Source organism: Archocentrus centrarchus, chromosome 20 (assembly GCF_007364275.1).
Source record: "Archocentrus centrarchus isolate MPI-CPG fArcCen1 chromosome 20, fArcCen1, whole genome shotgun sequence".
Taxonomy (NCBI): Eukaryota; Metazoa; Chordata; class Actinopteri; order Cichliformes; family Cichlidae; genus Archocentrus; species Archocentrus centrarchus.
This window is the reverse complement of record NC_044365.1, coordinates 30,285,963-30,305,334: the sequence shown is the minus strand read 5'-3', so window position 1 is coordinate 30,305,334 and position 19,372 is coordinate 30,285,963. Positions and strand designations below refer to the sequence as shown.

The window sequence follows — 19,372 nt, the reverse complement described above, 5'->3', positions numbered from 1 at the left end:
ACTGAAGAACTGCAGAGGGTCCAGGAGGAGGTAAGCAATGGCATTGAGGTGGTACAGTGCAAAGCATTCAGATGACCTCACTGTTACAGAAGTCAGAGTGATGGGTTGGTAGTCATTAAGTCCTGTGGTCTTGATTGTTTTTTTGTTTGTTTTTTTTTGAGGATAGGAATGATTGTGGAGGTCTTGACACATGGCGTGTCTCCAGTGAGGTATAAAGATGTCTGTGAGCACTACAGACGTGATCAACGCAGTGCTTTAGGGTGGATGGAGACATAGAGTCTGACCCAGCTGCTTTGTGGGGGTTTGTCTCTTGAAGAGTCTGTTAACATCTCTCTCCAGGAAAGGATGTCTCTTTCTCTGCGGGAAAGAGACATCCTTGTGTTAGGGGAGGAGGGGGCTATGTGATGGGCAGCTGTGGAGGGGCCCAGGACCTGCTTTAGTGGTGGAGCTGGTGGGCTAGCGCTGATGGATTGGTTAAAGGTGCACGTGTCAGGCATGTCCCATCATTCAGGCCGTTGGCTGGGTGCAAGCTGTTAGTGGAATGGGGGGATTTAAGCTTGCAGTTTGTGATCTGTCTCAATTCTTTTCAGACAGAAGCAGAGTTTTGCTGATAAAAGCTGTTTAGCTTCTTTCACAGCTGTACTGTCTCGGTCCATCTTCCTGAAGTCTCGTCTTCCGGACACAGAGTGACGTTTTCAAAGCTAATTCCTGCCAATCCAAATTGACATTTCCAGTGCTTCCCATAAGCAACCACTGTCAATCAGCTGTTTTTGTAGTTAAATAGGTTTATAAGTGATCAACAAAGTGAGCAACAAATTTGAATAAACCTGAACCCTCGACCCCTACAACCCGAACCCTTCGCCCCTACAGTGAGGAGATCCAGTGGCTGTGTTATGCTCTGGGGCTTGGTTTGGGACTTACACACAAATGCCCTTCACAGTCATCAGATTGCAACCCAAATAAACACCTATGGGAGTTTTGGACCAACATGTTAATGAACATTCCCACAAAACACAACATACGGAAAAAGACAGATAATGTTGTAGCTCTTGTTGCGATTCCAGCGCTTCAAAAATATTCACATCACAAGAAAACACACTTTGACAACATCACTTTCAGAGTGCAAATAACAAAATAATAGACTGTAATGGTAGCAGGCCGTCAGTTTGTTCGTTCAAACATACAAACAACCGCATACAGTGGTGAAAATAGTAATTGTGTGCTGTAGTTTCTAATAAAACCTCATTACACCCTTTTTCTGGACTTAAAAAAACGACTGCAGTGTTTAGATTCAACACAGAGCTGCTGATGTCATCACGTGATCAAAAGTTGGCGATCTTTATTGGCTATTTACGTTATATCGACATCAAGGACTGTTGATGTTCTAATGTTGTGAGCAAATTGCCCACAATTTTAAGTTTTGAATGACGTGAGAAGTGGGAATGGGCCATTAGGCAGTCATAAACACTATCATTATCCACAACATACATATTGAAATTTCTTTTCCTTTGGAAGAATGGTGTTCATCTCTCCAATACAGTTCCAGAGACTTGACGAATAAATTCCAAGTTACTTTATATTATTTAGTTTATTTATTTATTTTGTTGGGTTGATACTCACACTTTATTCATTGGGTGCTGGTTTTATTCAGAAGCTTGATTCTGTAAATTCACCAATGTGACTTACCAATAATGGATTTATAGATGGATATGAGTGAAGGTATTTTATAACTAATTGACCAAAGTAGCTGTCCTTCTAAACAGACTCAAGGTTTCCATATTTATTCAACAGATGTTCGTCTCAGTCCGTCCACTGTTGTCTTTATGTGTGTGACACTATGTTGGTGTCTCTATAAATTTAAAGATTTAATGTGTGCATGTGTTTGTGTAACCAAGCACTTAAGTGTGTGGGTCCCTGAGGGAATGTACTTGCAAATGAAATTAGATTGGTGATTGGTCACTTTTTTTGTGCGTTATACCACCTCTGTGTGTGAGTCTGTGTAATTTCTCCTTGAGGTCAGTACATCCTAAAAAAGAATAATGATGGGATTGTCTGCTGGGCACCATCACAGCTGAGCAACAGCATTCACAGAGACAGGCTGATGTTAGACTCCAGCCCTAGTGTGTTTTTGTTTTGTGTTCTTTCAAGCTACACACACACACACACACACACACACATACTTGCAAAATCTATTTGATTTAGATGATCATGAGGACTGAATGGTGTTAATACTGTTGGTGCGGTAATAAATGTGTAGCTCAAACAAACAAAAAGTGAAAGCTGATTATCGTTGTGTTTGTGTAAATCTAGAAGACAGAGTTTTGTTTGTGACCAAACCCACTATCTGTTTCTCATGCTTTTTTTTTTTTTTAATTGCTTTGACATGAGAAATTCCTGCACACACCTGAAACTTGTTTAAAAGTAATAACAGATGTTCTCTTGCTTTCACTTGTCAGTAATGAGTGCTGTTGAGTGAATGTCTGCCACCAAGGTTATCTCCCATTCAGCACAATAAAGCTTTAGAGGTGTAATCAACGAGTCTCAGTTCACTGCTAGAAGTTTTGCAGTTACTCATTCCAAGGAGGTGTCCTTGGCTTTGAATGTGTCTTTTTCATCGTTTGCAAAAAGAAAAGAAAAAAGGATAAAGCAGATTATTTATTTTAGCTGCAAAAACAATTGTCTTCTTCCATTTCATAGGTAAATATTTACCATCAGCTTATATTTTTTTTTTAAGCACTGCACATCATTTGTGTCAATAAGGCTTTGAACCTTATATATATATATTTCTTTCCAACTGGGGTCAGTTTTCATATATTATCCATATGTTTTCATTTCATTTCAAACCTTTATTTAACCAGGAAGAAAAAACACATTGAGATTAAAATCTCTTTTTCAAGTGTGTCCTGGGTATATTCACAGAAAACAGCCATATAGGTCAAAAAGATAAATAAATAAGAAATCTAAAAAAATCTAAAAATGTCATTAAAAATTAAACAAAACATCTACAGCTCATTGTTGTTTGACTAAAGTAGTGGAATATATATGACAAATGTTTTATGGTTGGATTAGAAACTACTGAAAATAGATCTCACCTATTTTAGGCCGTCAGTTTTAAAAGAAAATGAAAAGGTACCAAACTGTGCTGAAAATGTGCAAACATACATGGAAATACAGTAACAGTTTGCACAATTCTAACAAGCTTGAAAGTCACTATTTGGTATGACCGCCTTTGTTCTTCAGCAGTCTGAACTCTTAGGCAGCTTTCTCGTCATTTCTTTAAGTAGTCTTTTTGAGTTTATGCGTGATTGACTCATAGGTCAGCGTATGTGGTTCAATAAACAAAAACAACAACAAAGTCCTCTGAAAATGGTCAGGTACAAGGACTAGACTGAAAATGAGTGAAAAAGCAGCCAATGTCCAAAGAAAATCTTTAAAAGATCTTCAGAAAGCCTGGAGAATTATTTCTCAAGACCACTTTAAAAAAAATTCCAAAAAAGTCATAGAAATAAAATACAAAGAAGTGACAGGTAGCTCAAGACATTTGTACAGTACTGTATATGACCCAATGTGTAACCCTGCAACTTCCTTTCCATGATTGTTTTGTCATGGGCTCACTTTCCAAGGGTTAGGGTCTTAAGACATCTTGCTGTTACGCAAGTCACTTCAGGACAGGCTGCCCCATGGCATCAGTGTGTTCTCGCTTCATCCTGACAACTGTGTCGCTCTCTTCATTCGTCATCCTCCTATCCCTCAGTATTACGCAGAGCAGTATCCCCATGTGGCCCATTGGAGCCTCATCTGCTTCACACTCCTGTAATCATTGCCACTGGATATCATTACAGCCGACTGGATGGCATAACACTCCAGTGATCAGAAATGAAGGGCAGTAGCTTTATGCAGCACTCCAAATCAACAAAGGTTGCTACAATTTTTTTGTTTGTTTTATTATAATCCCCACCCATCTGGGCCTCTTTTATTTTTTTTTTTGGGTGGGGGTTTGTCTAACAATTTTAATACAGAGACAACTAAGGTGGATGAGTATAATCTGCAGTTTGTCTTGCTTTATAATCCCCAGTTGTATCCTTTTTTAACTCTTGTAATCTGTGACTGGTTAACATCTTGCTGGTATGCAGTACAACTCTGATTAAATACAGCAAACCAATTAGAATTCTGTAACCTGCACTTTTAGGTAGTTTGGTTAGTTAAGCTCCTGTATTATTCTATATACAGTCTCTCTAAAAATGGTGCTTAAAGGGTGATAGACACCATACCTTACTATTTACTTCATAAACTGCCTGGCTCATGACAAAGCAGTCTAATTTTGTAAGTGTGGAAATTGTTGTGTTAGAGATGCACACTGACTTTATCACCGGAGTGCAGAACTCAAAATAAGTGACTTTACTGCTAGTATCCCTGCGTGACATATTAGGTCATGGGTGTTAGGTGCAGCAGAAATCCTGTTAGCCTCCAATCCAGACATGGATTAGCATATAGTTTATATGAGTGGAGTGGGATGTCTCTGCAAAGTGTTTGTGAGCAAAAGCAAAGTGGCGAGAAAGACAAGAAAGGGGAAGGAGAGAGTGAGGAAAGAAAGAGAGGTGAATTCATGATTTTCTTGTTGCAGTTCAAAAATAAGAATGCTAGAGTTTGTGGGTCTGGGAAGAAGAGAAAAGTGTAGGGTCAATAATGAGTCAGTTTGAGCTGTGTTGCCAAAGAGTTTTTTTTTTGCTTTGAAGTCTTGAAGTAATGAGAGCATTTTCAAACACACTTTCAAACTGTGTTGAAGTTACGGGTGTGGGTAAATGTGTATGTTTGTGCGAGCGCGTGTCTTTGAAAATGTGTGTTTTTATCAAAATGCGGTAAGAAGAGTTAATCACTTCCTACAGCAGTGCTGTGGGAGCAGGCTAGACTGCGAGAGAGGGAGAAAGAAAAGAGAATTGCAACAGAGTGTGTGTGTGTGTGTGTGTGTGGGGGGGGGGGGGGGTGCAGGGCTGCCCCGCAGTGTTTGAGCACAGTAAAACGAAATGCTGCAAGCCCATGAATAAACAGTAACTCCATATGAATGCAGCATCTGAGATGATTTGAAAGATCTGCTGTGCAGCAGTCATTAATAAACCAAAGCCAAAATGTGTTTGTACCAACACTAGCACTGACTTGAGGATAAATCATGTATAATACTCTCCAGAGTGCAGTAAAACCCCTCTTTTACCAGAGTTTATTTGGACTATTTGACAGGATGTGTCCTCATTCAGTGTGTGTGTTTATGCTGCTGTGCATGTAGTGTTTCATCTACAGTTCTTGGAGTGTAGCCACAGGTCATCTTTTAAGTAAACAGCAAATGTGCAGTACAGTTCAACTGGGGATTTCGAGAGAAAACAAGGAACTGAGACATGGTCACTTTGTAAATAAACCCATTCTTAATAGGACCAGAGAGATCAGATTCTGACTCATTCACACAAACATATGCGCCCTTCTATTTCTGTAAGCACACACACACACACACACACAAGGTAAATTTAAAATTTCATATTCACACTGTTATATTTTGTCATGCCCCTGTTCAATGCATAACTTCTGCTGGGTGCTGTGCCTCATTTCTTGATAAATGATCTGTCTTGGATACTTAATCAGGCACATTCTCTCTCTTCTCACACTCTCTCACACACACACACACACACACACACACACACACACACACACACACACATCCACCTACATATTACATACAAACATCACAAGCACACACAAATCACCAGGGCAGATGCACACATGTTTGACAGATGGAGTTCAGGGTCAGAGAGATGCTGTGTTTGTCACACGTGTGACAGTTTTACAATATGTTCCAAGGATGTGTAATTCACTATGTGGATGTGATGTAAGTGAGAAGTAGTGTGTGTGTGTGTGAGGTCAGTGATTGCACAGCCTAGTCTTTTGCATGATCACTGTACCCAGAATGTTCAGGATGTTCCTGCAAATAAAATGGATTCATCTGATAGAAGAGTGCTACACTGCTCCAAAGAAATTAAAGAAACACTTTTTAATCAGAGTATTAAACCTCTGGGATATTGATCTGGTTGGTTAAGTAGCAGAGGAGGTTGTTAATCAGTTTCAGCTGCTTCGGTTTTATAACCGGTGTACTGGAGGGGCAACAATGACACAACTCCCAAAACACAAATGGTTTTGCAGGTGGAGGCCACTGACATTTTTTTCCCCTGCTCATCTTTTCTGATTTTTTTCACTAGTTTTGCATTTGGCTAGGGTCAGTGTAGCATGAGGTGATACCTGGACCCTACAGAGGTTGCACAGGTAGTCCAACTCCCCCAGGATGGCGCATCAATACATATCCAGAAGGTTCACAGTGTCAAGAGCATGGAGGAGATTCCAGGAGACAGTTACTCTAGGAGAGCTGGACAGGAGGTCCTTAACCCATCAACAGGACCAGTATCTGCTCCTTTGTGCAAGGAGGAACAGGATGAGCACTGTCAGAGCCCTGCAGAATGATCTCCAGCAGGCCACTGCTGCAATGAAATTTTGGCAAAATGGACTAGCCTGCCACATCATTTTTTTTTATTTTTTTTTAACTTGGATTTTTCAGGTGTCTTTGAATTCAGTCCTGTCGGTTGAAAATTTCATTTCCATCAAACGATGTGACGTAAGTTTGTTTCTAACACACTGCCCAGTCCATATCCGTATAAATATCCAGCATGATTCTTTTTTCCTTTTGAGATCTCATGTGTTTTCAAAGTGTTCCTGTCTTCTTTTTTTTTGGAGCGGTGTATAAATGTTCCACTATGCTACTTTTGTTTTGCAAAAATAACATGATAGGATGTATTTTCTCCCATCATCCACTGCTTATACACCTGAAAACAAAAACTGTGTAACTGAAAAAGCAGGAGAAGGATGTTTAAAAGCAGCATTAGATATCATAACCACCTCAAGTGTCAGAAGCTGACTTTGTCTTTCGCCTGATTTTTCTCTGGTTTTTACAGTGGACAGACACAGACAGGGAGGGAACGAGAGAACGGAGATGGAGGATTGTTGAGATAGGCTGTCTTGAGGGTAAAGGCTAACAACTGTATTTTAGGAAGATGGAGAGGCAGAGCTGCACCACTCACAGTATTCTGGGCCCTTTGCAATCAATGCCACATAGTATAAAAGGTCAGTTGCTAAATCAGCAACACCACAAGCAACCAACATAAAGGATGCAAAGGTCAAGGGGGCACATTGTTCCTGAGAGGACAGATAGATCACGAGTAAGAAAGAGACATGGATTGAAGGACTGAAAAATTACAATGTTCAGTGCTTCCTGTGACCCAGAGGGCACTCTCAACTCTTCATGTGTAACATTGTACAATTTTTTTGCCGTAATTGCTGTCTGGCACAAGTGCCGCCACACCCACGCACACACTCTTCATTTGTTGGGGCAATAATCGCTTTTTTACCTCGCAGTCCTACGACCTTCAACTAACCATCCAGTGATGCTGAGAGCAACAGGCAGACTGGTTGCCTGGCAACCCATGCTCTTTTTTTTTTTTCCTCTCTTATTCTTACAGTAGGAGTTGAAAAGGAGTGTTTGGAGTATAGAGCTTGTGAAAGAAAAAAATAAAGGTGGGTGGAAAAGAGAAGAAAAAAAAACAGGTAAGATGAGGAGAATAGGTGAGAGCCAGAAAGACCAGGAATGATACTGTAGATGTGAATGTAGGTGTGAGGGCACTGCGAACACTGTAAGTTTCACAGTACACACTGACACTAAACAAACACTGGACCATGGATACTGGGCAAAGAAATTAATACACTCCAAACCTTGAGACACTGGGTGATTTAGTCCCTGGTGAAATTTTAATGTTGGTTTAATATTTATTGGTGTGCGGGCTACACGCTACAAAGTAATGCTGCGCCAATCAATATTAAAACTCTCAGAATTTATTTATTAAAGTCTAGTGGGTCTTCTTACAAAGATTTGAGTCTGTCAGTATGATATAAGGAGAATTTGGGGCTAGACTATTTCAGACTATAAATATTCTAAAATCAATGAAAAGCTGGAACAAGTTCATCCAGAATATAAAATACTGTGCAGAAAATAATGATTTAATCCTTTACTCTTAAGGGAAAGAATGGAATAAAATTATGGTAAAATGTAAAGTTCATCACTTTATGCAGAAAGATAGTTAATGTGGATACACCCATTTTTAGAAAATGTTACATATATTATTCTATACCCCTTATCACCCCCCCCCCCCCCCCCCCCCCCCCCCCCCCCCCACGATCATTCCCGGGCCCCATTTATGAGCTACATCTCCAGTCAGCACTCTGCACACATCACTCTGTAAAATACATTTATCGTTCAATATTCAGCGACTCTGTTCATTTGAGCAGCATGACAGTTTGACAGCAGGCATTCCAATGTACCATAAGGAGGTAACATTGTATATAATGAGATTTGCTGCGGGGTGGGGGGAAGGTGCAACCAGAATGTGAAACACGGTGAGTGAGAAGACTGAAGGAGAGGTGGATAAATAGATGGAGTGAATATGAGGGAGGGAGGGATGGTGGAGACTAGAAATGAGCTAACTTTGAACTGCTGTGTGTCAGACGATCCAGCTTCCTATTAGTTCTCAGCGCTCTGCCAGGAAATGAGAGTCAAGGGAGCGCATGGGACTGTGTTCAATCCAGCCTAGTTCTTGCTCTCTCCGGCTGTGTCTGTACCTCTCCATCCGTACCTTTCCTTCTTGTTACCTCTCTCCTCCTCTCGCTAGCATTGCTCTGCTGCCATTACTCTCTCCGGCAACCTCCCACCTCCTCCTCCTCGCTCTCATTATTTTTTGCCATTTTTTTTTTTTTTGCCTCTCTCGGCTAGTACTCACCTCCTTCTCTTTCTGCCCCATCTCCTCCATCTCTCATTCTCCTGTCCTCCGTGTCCTCCTCTCCAGCCTCATTGTACTGGAGTGATTCACCTCTCCCATGTACTCTCAGTCATCGCTTTTTTACCAGTTTCCCACTGCTCAGCTTAGGCCCCTAGACAGTAAAGCTATGATGGAACATGTCTCTGGTATCTTTTATTATCTGCTTGTGCTTTGCTTTCAGAGGTACCCAATTATCTTAATGCTAAATTGAATTTGGTTCCAGCTCTGTGATTGTTGTTGACTCTCATAATCCATTTTTATGAAAAGGGCTTTGCTCCAATGACTACTAAACTAATGCTGATACAAAGTCATTCGCTTGGCAGTAATTATGCTTGGAGTTGTTAGTTGTATTTTCTATGAGGGGAATGAGTTATTTACTAAGCTCAAAATTGAGGCAAGTGTGTTAATTTGTGGCATGTATATGATTGTATGCTCACTTATACATGCAGTGTATTTATCAGTGTTCTCCAGTGTCCAGAATAATGTTTTAATTACCTACTACAGGATAATTATCTCAATAAGTACAACATTTAAATGCAGTTTGTTCAGTAAATGTTTTTAAGATATTTTTCTTTTGGGGAATCGAGTCTAACAAATGCAGAAAATCACCATTTTTTTATTTTTTATTTTAGTGATTGCCAAGAAGATTGAAGACAAACTAATTTTCTCTTGAGCATTTCACTGTCAGTGTGACCCTTCTTCTTCCTGCTAGAAATTGGATTGCGGTCCCATTAGTTTGCGTTTCTTCCACTTGTGTGTTTGTTACCCATTGTTCCTAAAACAGTGTCCTTAAACCATTCTGTGCTTTTAAAGTGGGACTTCATGAGTACATGCAGGGGTTTATCTCCAAAACACACCACTAGAAATGTCATTCAGACATGCTGTGTCATATAGCCTTTGTAAAGTGCCACTTCCTGCTGCATGATCAATCAAATGGGTGCTGTTCCGTCACCAACTGTTATAACAGTTTATATCTTCATATCCACTGGAAGCTACAAATCTCTTTTTTTTCCAAAGTTGAAGACTGATGGATCACCATTTTTTGGTGGGTTAAAAAAATACATGTTCCTAAAGTCTCCATCTTTTTTACATGTTTAGGTAATGTAATAGGAGGTTGGGATGATTGATCATTTTAAAAAAATAAAATAATTATAATATCTTTGGTGCCTCTGCACCGATACGTCACACTAATGACACAAATACAGATACTTTTCTTGTCATATGTAATTACAATAATAATTAAAGAGAGATTATGTATTTGTGCAGTTACCTATCACAGGTGATAACAAGCTTCTTCCTCGTTTTGTTTTACAGGATGGTTACTCCCAGTATCACTTTGTGGGCTCTGCTTCAACAATAGAAAGAGACAGACAGAGGCCCTATTCTTCCTCACGAACTCCCTCTGTCTCTCCTGTCAGGACATCCCCAAATAACCGCTCTGGTGAGAAACTTGTGGCACTTATTATACAGATGTGTGTTTTAATTCATTCTTGGTCATCTTATAAGTTTAATACCTAAAACTAGGGGTCCTTTTTATGTGTTCATCCTGCTAAAGAAGTTGTATCTTCATGGCCAAACTGCAGGCTTTGTATTGAGGTCTTAAGGTGTTCAGGAACACGTCACCAAACTGACAAAATCTTTCTTTTCTGAAACAAAAAGCACTGAAAGACATTTTTTCTTTTTTTCTTTTTTCCTCACAGCCAGTTAGATGGATGAGTATCTAGAGAAATGATATTAAGGTGAAGGTTATAGCAAATAATATTTAAACTTTTATATATAACCTTGCCTCTGCTTCAGCTTCACTCACCTCTCTTTGTGGGAAATCAGTACGCATCTTTTCCACTCGGTCTAAATAGTCCTTTAAGACTTCACCTGATTATCAAATAGAACAGGCATGCATTCAAATTTAAGGCTTTACTGAATTTTACTTCTTGTAGTCACAAAGCGTCTCATGAAATCAATCCAATAAAAGGTTACATCTGCGTAGATTAGACAGGTGTACAACCAGAAGGTACAGTGCACATAGATGCTATCATTTAGACATTAGTCATCTACATTAACATTTACCAGCTGATCAGTCATTACACCGCTGCTAAATAGCTCACAGCATTACAGGCTTATGTTACAAAATATGATTATCATTAGCCCTTAACTTAAGCCCACTGGCCTTCATGCTCTGCAAAGGGCACATTAGCATTAGCTGTTAGCATTGGTAGTTGAAGAGCCTTTAGCTGTTCTTTCTCCACACTGGGCTTAGCAAGCTGATGAGGCAGAAAAGTACTTTTCCTTCCTCCTGGCTTAGAAAGGTCTTCAAGGACCCAGCTAAGAGAGAAAGACGGTGGGAGTGAGAGAGAGAGAAAAAATGTGTGTTTTTGTGCGTGAGGAGAAAAAGAAGGAGGGATGAGATAAACAGGGAGGAAGAGAAAGAGAAAAGGCAAGAAGAATTAGGGATTGAGGGATGGTTAATGCAGGGAGGAGGAAGTGAAGAAGTGAAGGCTGGGGATTTGACTTTATCCAGCGACATTGAAAATAAGCAGTTTTCAGATTACAGTGCATAGAGAAATTTGTGGATCTCTGTTGTACAGTAGATCAGTGGGGGTAAATTGAGCAATTGCTGGAAGAGACTCCCATCTTCCTCTCCTTCTCCTCCTCCCCTCTCTACACACAATGTCTCCCCCTTTGCCTTTGAGCTTGTCCGCCCCTTCTCATTCACTCGTTTCACTCTCCTCCTCCTCCCCTTTGCAGTAATCCTGCTTTCTTCTCACCTCTCCCTCTGATCTCTCACTCTTTATAGGCCACCTCAGTGTGCTTTCACACACACACACACACACTAACACACACTCACATGCATCTATATCTCTCCTCTGCATACGCTCCAGACTGTAGTTCGACTCCTTAGAGATGGATCAAAGCAGAAGGAGTAATGATGGTGTGCAAGTACGCTGGGAGAAGAGGAGTGAAAGAGTTGATGTGCGAAGAGAGTAATAAGACTGTGACAGAGAAGGGGAGGTTAGAGGCTGCAGTAGGAGGAGAGAGAGACCTTTGCATGTGTCACGGCCCCCACAGGGTCCTGCTGTGTTCTGCACTGATAGAATTTGTCTCCCAGGCTGTCCTATCAAGCATTTACAAGCCCGGTCCCCTAGGTAACCAGTAGTGATGGCACTGTCACTGGAGATTCCTGTAAAAGGCTTGAGATTCTACCTTAATGGAATCTGCTACAGAGGTATTGGATGATAAAATTAAAAATGAAACGTGTTAAAATGCTATAAAAGTCTAGCTCACCGCAGCCAAAATAATTATGTTTATGTGCCGTTGTTAAAGTGATTTCTGTGCGTGTGTGTGTGTAATACAATGTCTTGTCAAAATGCAGAAAAGGCTGGGGAACAGATAAGAGGGTGCAATGCGCCTTTGCTTTTCATGTCAAACACTGACGGCTGGATTTAAAAAAAAAAGGGGGGGGGGTCCTTTAGTATTCAAATAGATAAATTGAAATTCAATGGCTCTCCAAAAATCACTTTAAAAGCCTTTATTTCATTTGGCTAGTCATATTTGTAAGTGTTTTCACCCGAGTTTGTTCTTCACTAACCTTTAATCACACTATAGAACAACCAAAGAGAACAAAGACAATTATACACTAATTTCTGGAGTAGCATACTTCTGCTTTTTTTAATCCAGAAGCATGGAAAGTGTTTCTGCTGAGAATGGTGCCTTTCCCGTGTGTGTGTGTGTGTGTGTGTGTGCGCGCTGTATATTTGAATGTGCAGCATGTATTAAGTAAATCTCAAAACTGGTTTGGGCATGTCAAAAAAGCTTATTTTTAGAATAAACTTACTAATTTTCAAGGGTATACATATGTACACATTGTGGTTAGTTTCAAGAATCTTTATATAGGCAGTCTGAAATAGGTGGACAGGATTCAATCCAGTGTTAAGATAAGAGGGACTGAGTAAGCACTTAAAAAGGGGATTACCTTGTGATGCGCTAAGATGTCTGTGTGTGTGTTTAAAAAGGAAAACTGGGACATTACCAGTATATGTACAGTATGAGAGCCAGGTTTGTCATTGCCTGCGCACATGCATATCTGTGTAAGTGCGCACAGACATAAATAGTAACATTGTGAGGTGTGAAGATGCTAAATAGGTTGTAAACAAGCCTGAGTCTAGGAAGAAAGCTTAGCTCTACTGTAAAGTTAGCAGTGCAGCTAAGTTGGAAAACACACACACAGGACTGCATGTTGGGATGAGGCCACTCAGAAATGTCTTTGCTGTCACGATAACCAACAAACTAGCAGCTGAACTTCTCTATTTAGCTTTAGGATTTTAACACTGCTGCAACTGCGTTGCTGCTAGAGAGCTCCATCATTTTGCAGCCAGTCATGGAATTATTCAAGGTAAGGCACCTTTGTCAAGACAGAAAAATGAGACCTGTTTGTGTGACGGTACAATGATCTGTGCAGTGCACTGCAAGCAAAGACTGCTCAGTCTTCTCCTTCTGTGTAGCTAGCCTGTCAGACACCTGGATGTTCAACATGAACTTTAAACACATAAAGAAGACAAGGAAACAAATTTAAGTAATGTGTTCAAAAACAAGTGTCCGCGTGCATCTTTGTGTGCATCCTTGTGTGAGAATTCCCAGAAGACCTCTAACATGCTGGAGGTGACCCTTTCTGCTGACAAGTTAAATGATGAATAATGACTGTGCACCTTGAAAAAGACGAAGACACACAGACGCACCAGTGTAAGCGCGCAGAGTGTGAAGGCTCATGCTGTTCTGGGTTTATTGCTCATTATTTTGTGCGTGCGTGTGTGTGTGTGTGTGTGTGTAGCGAGCGCCCCAGCCTCCCCCAGAGAGATGATGAGTCTGAAGGAACGCAAGATGGACTACGACTCCACGGCAACCAACGCCGGTTTCCATAGCAACAAAGGAGAGCACACATCCCGGAAAGACGGCATGGCAGGTGTGTGCGTGTGTGTGTGTGTGTGTGTGTGTGTGTGTGTGTGTGTGTGTGTGATGGAGATGAATTAAATGATTCTATTTTATCCCCCTCTTTATCTTTCTTTCTCCTCTATATTCATTCCCTATTTCCCTCTTCACTTATCTGTTTTTTTTTTCAGCTTCATGCCATTTCTCTTCTGGCACACTTTGATTCTTCTCAATCTTCCCCCGTCTTTCTTTCCAGTTTCTCTCTTCCTCTACCTTCTCAATATCTCTGCACTCTTTTAGTTTTTTTCCTAATCTATCTCTCCCTTTATGTCCGTTTATTTTTATTTTTCCCATGTCTTTCTCTTACAATAATCTCTTTACGTCACAAGTGGCACGCTAATAGCTGGACTTTTAAACAACCTGATAAGCTCTTATTTGGCTAAGCCAGGTTTTCTGCAGTTTTGCTGATCTTTGTATTATTGGTAGCTTTTTTTGTTATTAACTGACAAAAAGATGATATAGTTTTGTTTGTTTTTTTAATCCATCAAGTTCAAGTTTCCTGTGGGACATCTACGCTGTTCCGAAACTCTTACCTGACCGCCAGCGATGATATCAAGCAAAACCAGGTGAGTTAACGGTGCTCTACGATTCCACTTTTTTGTATGCACATGTAGCAGCACACCAATGCAGTGTTTTAGCAGTGCATGCATTTCAGTGGGTTCTAGGAGAGATAGCAGCAGGATAGAAAATGCACGCATATATGCACAAACAAGGTGTCCCAGTGTGATAAGAGATGCGCTGGCAGAGTGTGCGACAAAGGCACACCCTCAGCTCAAGCAGCATCAAACCACTGCAACCTGAAACCACGCCCGACTGGCAATTAAAGTCATTACCTCAGTTGATTGCACTAATTATTTGCTCCTGTTAAATGACTCCGCTGGTACCGAGGGAAGGGGAATAAAAGGCATCGCAGTCATTGACTTTGAAATTTTGGCCTGATTTCTCTTCTAAGTTTATAATTAAAGCAGAAGTGAATTTGTATGGGTACAAACTTTCAACATTGGCAGTTAAACATTTAAACACATTTTCTTCGCACATCTGCGTGCGCACACACGCACACAACTAGACTGTGAGAGTTATAGTGTTAGAGATGCATTGCCGTCCTCAGTGCCTGCATGTAATAGAGAATTCACAGCATGCGCCCTTTCCCCACTGATTCCTTTCTGAGCTCTTTACCCATACTGCCTGCCTTTCAAAACCTTTTGTCCCTTGTGTTCACTCTTACCTGTCACTTTCCTTTCCATCTCTCCCTCTTTATCTCTCCCCTTTTCTTTCACTTTGCTCCCACTACCCACATCTCTATGAATCGCCATTCTCTTGCTTGCTGCACCTCACCTCTACCTACCACTCTTCCACTTCAACCACTCCCCCACCAGGGTCCAGTCCAGCCCTGTGTCGTGCCCCCTCAGCCCCAGCCGGACAGTCCATCAGCAACCGTGCTAAAAGACTACGACCCCTACCCTCCCCCTCCCTCCTTCCCCCAGCCTCAGCCACCACAGCCTCCACCTCACAGCCAGAGCCGGAGCTTTGATGAGGCCTACTACGAGGACCAAGGACCACCACCGCCACCTCCACCATCCCAGCCACAGCCACCGATCCAGGCTCAGGCCCAGCCTCAGGCCCAACCCCAGCAACCTCCAAACTCCACTGGACCACCCAGGGACCCGCGGGAAGATCTGCGCATGCATCTGGGTCTCAAATCAACCGGCAACTACGTAGACTTCTACTCGGCCTCTCGGCCATACAGCGAACTAAACTACGAGACCAGCCACTACCCGGCCTCGCCTGACTCCTGGGTCTAGTTAGACTGCTATTTGGGGGGGCAAGAAAGAGTCTGTGTGCGCTTGTGTGAAAGGGATTCTTTTTTTTTTTTTTTTTTTGCAAGACATCAGCAGTGATTATAAGTGGTATTTTGAAAGCGATCTTGTAGCCAGTGGCAGGAAATTTATGTTCTCTAAAATAAGTGGGAAGGCAGAACTGGATAGGGTTAGTAAGTGAAGTCAGGTCGAGTGACAAAGAGAGACTGCATGTGCATGTGAACATTTTCCTTTTTTTTTTTTTTTTTTTCCAGAACTCTTTATTTCTTTAAAATCAGCTCCATTTCACCAGTGAGTGGAGCTAGTGGGAGTAGATACGACGAAGTGTGTTTGACAGGTTGAGCAAAGAATGGGAAAGGGAATATAATAAGAGAGAAAATGGCCCGACGGATAGAGTATGCAGATGACCAGAGAGGAGAAGAGACAGCGAGGATAAAGAAATAAGAAGCGGTAAAGGGAGAAAGCTCTTACTCTGTGGGAGCAGGGAGCTGTCTGACCTGAGGAGGAGATGAGAGACAAAGATGGCATGAGGGTTCTTGAAGAGGTCAGCAAGAATAAAAGCACAGAGAAAGATGAAAGCACATCAGGCAACAAGCAAGAAGTGGATGTTTACCATTTCACCCAAGTGACAAACGTAGCACTGCTTTTACCCCCCCCCTTTTTTTTTTTGTTGCAATGGCCTTGCCGCCTCCAGAGGCTTCTGAATTTGTTTTCAAGGAATGTCATCTTCAAGAGACCTTTTTTTTTTTTTTTTTTTTTTTGTCATTCTTTTACATCTTTTTTTATTTGTACTTTTCTAAATTTTCACTTTCAAAAAACAAACAAACACCTTTTTATTTTCTGTGTACAGTTAAAGGTGATATAGTGTGTATATTACACGTTTTTGATGGGCCACTTATGAAAACATGATTTATTTTCCATGACTGACTGCTGACTGAAACAACAAAAGCGTGAAACGTGAACGCGAGAACCGGCCCTGACAGATATCATCAGGATGGGTGTCAGCAGACACTTTTGGGTTTTTTTTGCCCCCTTTCCCAGCCAGAGACGAAGCACTGCGATATTTGTGTTTTTCTCTCTCCATCGAGTGAATTTTGCCATGGACATACTAAAGAGCAGTTCAAAGCTGCCAAAGCATCAGTTTGGCAGAGCAGCAGTGTTCCAGAGTTCCCGTCAACTAAAGTGCTTTTTCACTGCCTAAAGATTATATGTGTATGTTTAAAGCACACTCTGTCCTTGGAAAGGTTTGTCTTTTCACTTTGGGGATCTGACATGTTTGACAATGTCAACTTTCAGTGGTTTCTCATCATCATCTCTGCATAAAAACAAAAACAAAAAAAAAAAAGTTTTTTTTTCAATGAAAGTCACCACAGTATTGTACAGCTCAGTGTACAGTAGAGATAAAAGAAGAGCGAGAAAGACCTTGTGCCAAACTTTGACATACAGTGGACCAGTCCAAGAGGACTTTAAAGGGAAATTTTGTCGAAGTTTACAGATGACGACGACTGGCTGACGCACTCTGCTGTTTGTGACGTTTATTTTCTTGTGTTTTAATCAGGTGAAGCCGTACTTATTGCTGGGAATCATGGGTAATGTCTCCCTCCCATAGATGTACAGACCTGCCTCTCTGTGTTGGCTGAGCACATGTGGGTGTGTATGCGGGTGGGTGTGTGTGTGTGTGTGTGTGTGTGTGTGGACCTGAGTGCGCACGCACGCGTGTTTGTGTACATGTGCATGTATGTGAAAGAGTGTGTGGCCCGTGTGTACACGTAAACTTGAGCGAGCGTATCTATGCATGCATGTGTGTAGTAGTGTGCGTATGCCTCTGTTGCGTGTATGTGTGAGCATTCCTGTATAAATCAATGTCCAAACAAGGCATTCCTACTGACAGTTTTACAACATGAAAAACCAAGGTAAAAATCACTGGAAGGAATTGTTGATATAGAATGAAAAATCTATAAATATATGAATATAAATATAAATATATATATAAATATATATATATATAATTTTTATGTGCTGATGTCAGTGTCACTAAATGCAACAAATGTTTGCGGAGGAAAAAAAATCATGTGGTGTACAACAGGACTCTTGTTCACGTGACCTAAACATGGAAACTGCAGATCGGGACCCCCCACCCCAGTCGAGACAAAAGAGAAATCCCACCTGAAGATGCTCAGGCTCTGGTGCGAGTTGTGTGTTATTGTGTGTCCATGCTTCTTAGATGACCCTGCTGAGAGAGGACCGTACTTGAACACAAGGAAAAATAAAGACTCTTTGCAATCAAACAACACAGTCTCCAATGCGCTTGATGATTTTTTTATTTTTTTTCCTTTTCACAGAGATTTGTATTAGTTTTTTTTTTTTTCTCACAAGGCAAAACTGTTGCACGCGGTGCATGCGTGGGTTCATCTGACACACTTTGATGTGTTTTAGTTTAATTCACATTCTTGTGCGATTTTCTTCAGTCTGTTTTTCTTTGTTCAAAAGGGCTTCAGGTGCCTTTGAAGAAGGAATAGCAGAATGTCGGAATATTTTCCTTCCCGCGTTCCTCCTGTGGTTTCTGAGGCAGCCTTTAAAATCTACTCTCTTAAAATAAATAAATAAGCATAACAAATATTAAAGTTCATTACAAATTAAGTCAAGCAAAACCATAGGATTCTTATTACAGAACAAATAGCTTTTTTGGAGGTTGTAAATACTGTTAATATGTAGATTTGCCAAAGGGGAAATGTACAATAACATGAATATCTGTGTTTATACTGTAAACACTTTAAATGTCCCATTATAGACATATTAAATTGATCTAAAATTTGATTATTAAACTTGTGTCTCTATGCAGCTTTTAATAACTTGAAAGCCCAGATAGCATTATAGTAAAAAATTCTAGTATTCAGCTTAAAGTTATTTGTTCAAGGGTATTTGCAGTGGGTCGTGCAATAACTTATATACACTCAGCAGCCACTTTGTTAGGCACATCTGTTCAACTCAACTCAAACTCGATGCATTCAGGCATGTAGACATGGTGACCTTCTGAAGCTCAAACCGAGAATCAGAATGGGGGGTAAAAAAGGTGATTTAAATGGCTTTGAACGTGGCGTGGTTGCTGGTGCCAGACAGGCTCGTTTGAGTGTTTCAGAAACTGCTGATCTGCTGGGATTTTCCTGCACAATCATTCTTAGGGTTTACAGAGAAGTCTACAAAAGAGAAATTATCCAGCGAGCAGCAGTTCTCTGAGCGATAATGTCTCGCTGATGCCAGAGGTCAGAGGAGAATGGCCGCACTGCTTCAAGCTGATAGGAAGGCGGCAGTAACAACAATAATCACTTGTTACAACCAAGCTATGCAGAAGAGGAATGAAGGCAGTTTTGAAGGCAAAAGGAAGTACCAGCAAAGTGCCCGCTGAGTGTTTATATTAGCTGCATCTATATCCAAAAACAGAGACTTATTTCAGCAGAGTAATAGGATAATTCCATTATTCATCAGCCTGATGTATTTCTCATTGTTCTGGGAACTGCTGTGCAGCAGGTTGCGTTCTTTGCTCTTGTCACATTTCTTGACATTTGAAGGAAAAATCAAAACTCGTGCAAAGCAACAAGCATTATCAAGCCTCCCACAACTTTACAATTAAATTAGATTTTCTATTAATCTTTTCTTACACTCATCATT

General features: G+C 40.9%; 1 protein-coding gene across 1 annotated transcript in view; it reads left to right on the top strand.

Annotated features, from left to right (window-relative positions):
• ctnnd2a (catenin (cadherin-associated protein), delta 2a) overlaps positions 1-18,000 on the top strand; it is a 264,157-nt gene extending 246,157 nt beyond the window's left edge. Inside the window, exons 22-25 of the mRNA XM_030756885.1 lie at positions 10,218-10,344; positions 13,729-13,860; positions 14,376-14,452; positions 15,263-18,000. Of these exons, the coding sequence (XP_030612745.1) occupies positions 10,218-10,344; positions 13,729-13,860; positions 14,376-14,452; positions 15,263-15,688 (762 nt within the window). The 3' untranslated portion in view covers positions 15,689-18,000. The remainder of the gene's footprint in view (positions 1-10,217; positions 10,345-13,728; positions 13,861-14,375; positions 14,453-15,262) is intronic.
• The last annotated feature ends 1,372 nt before the right edge of the window (positions 18,001-19,372 follow it).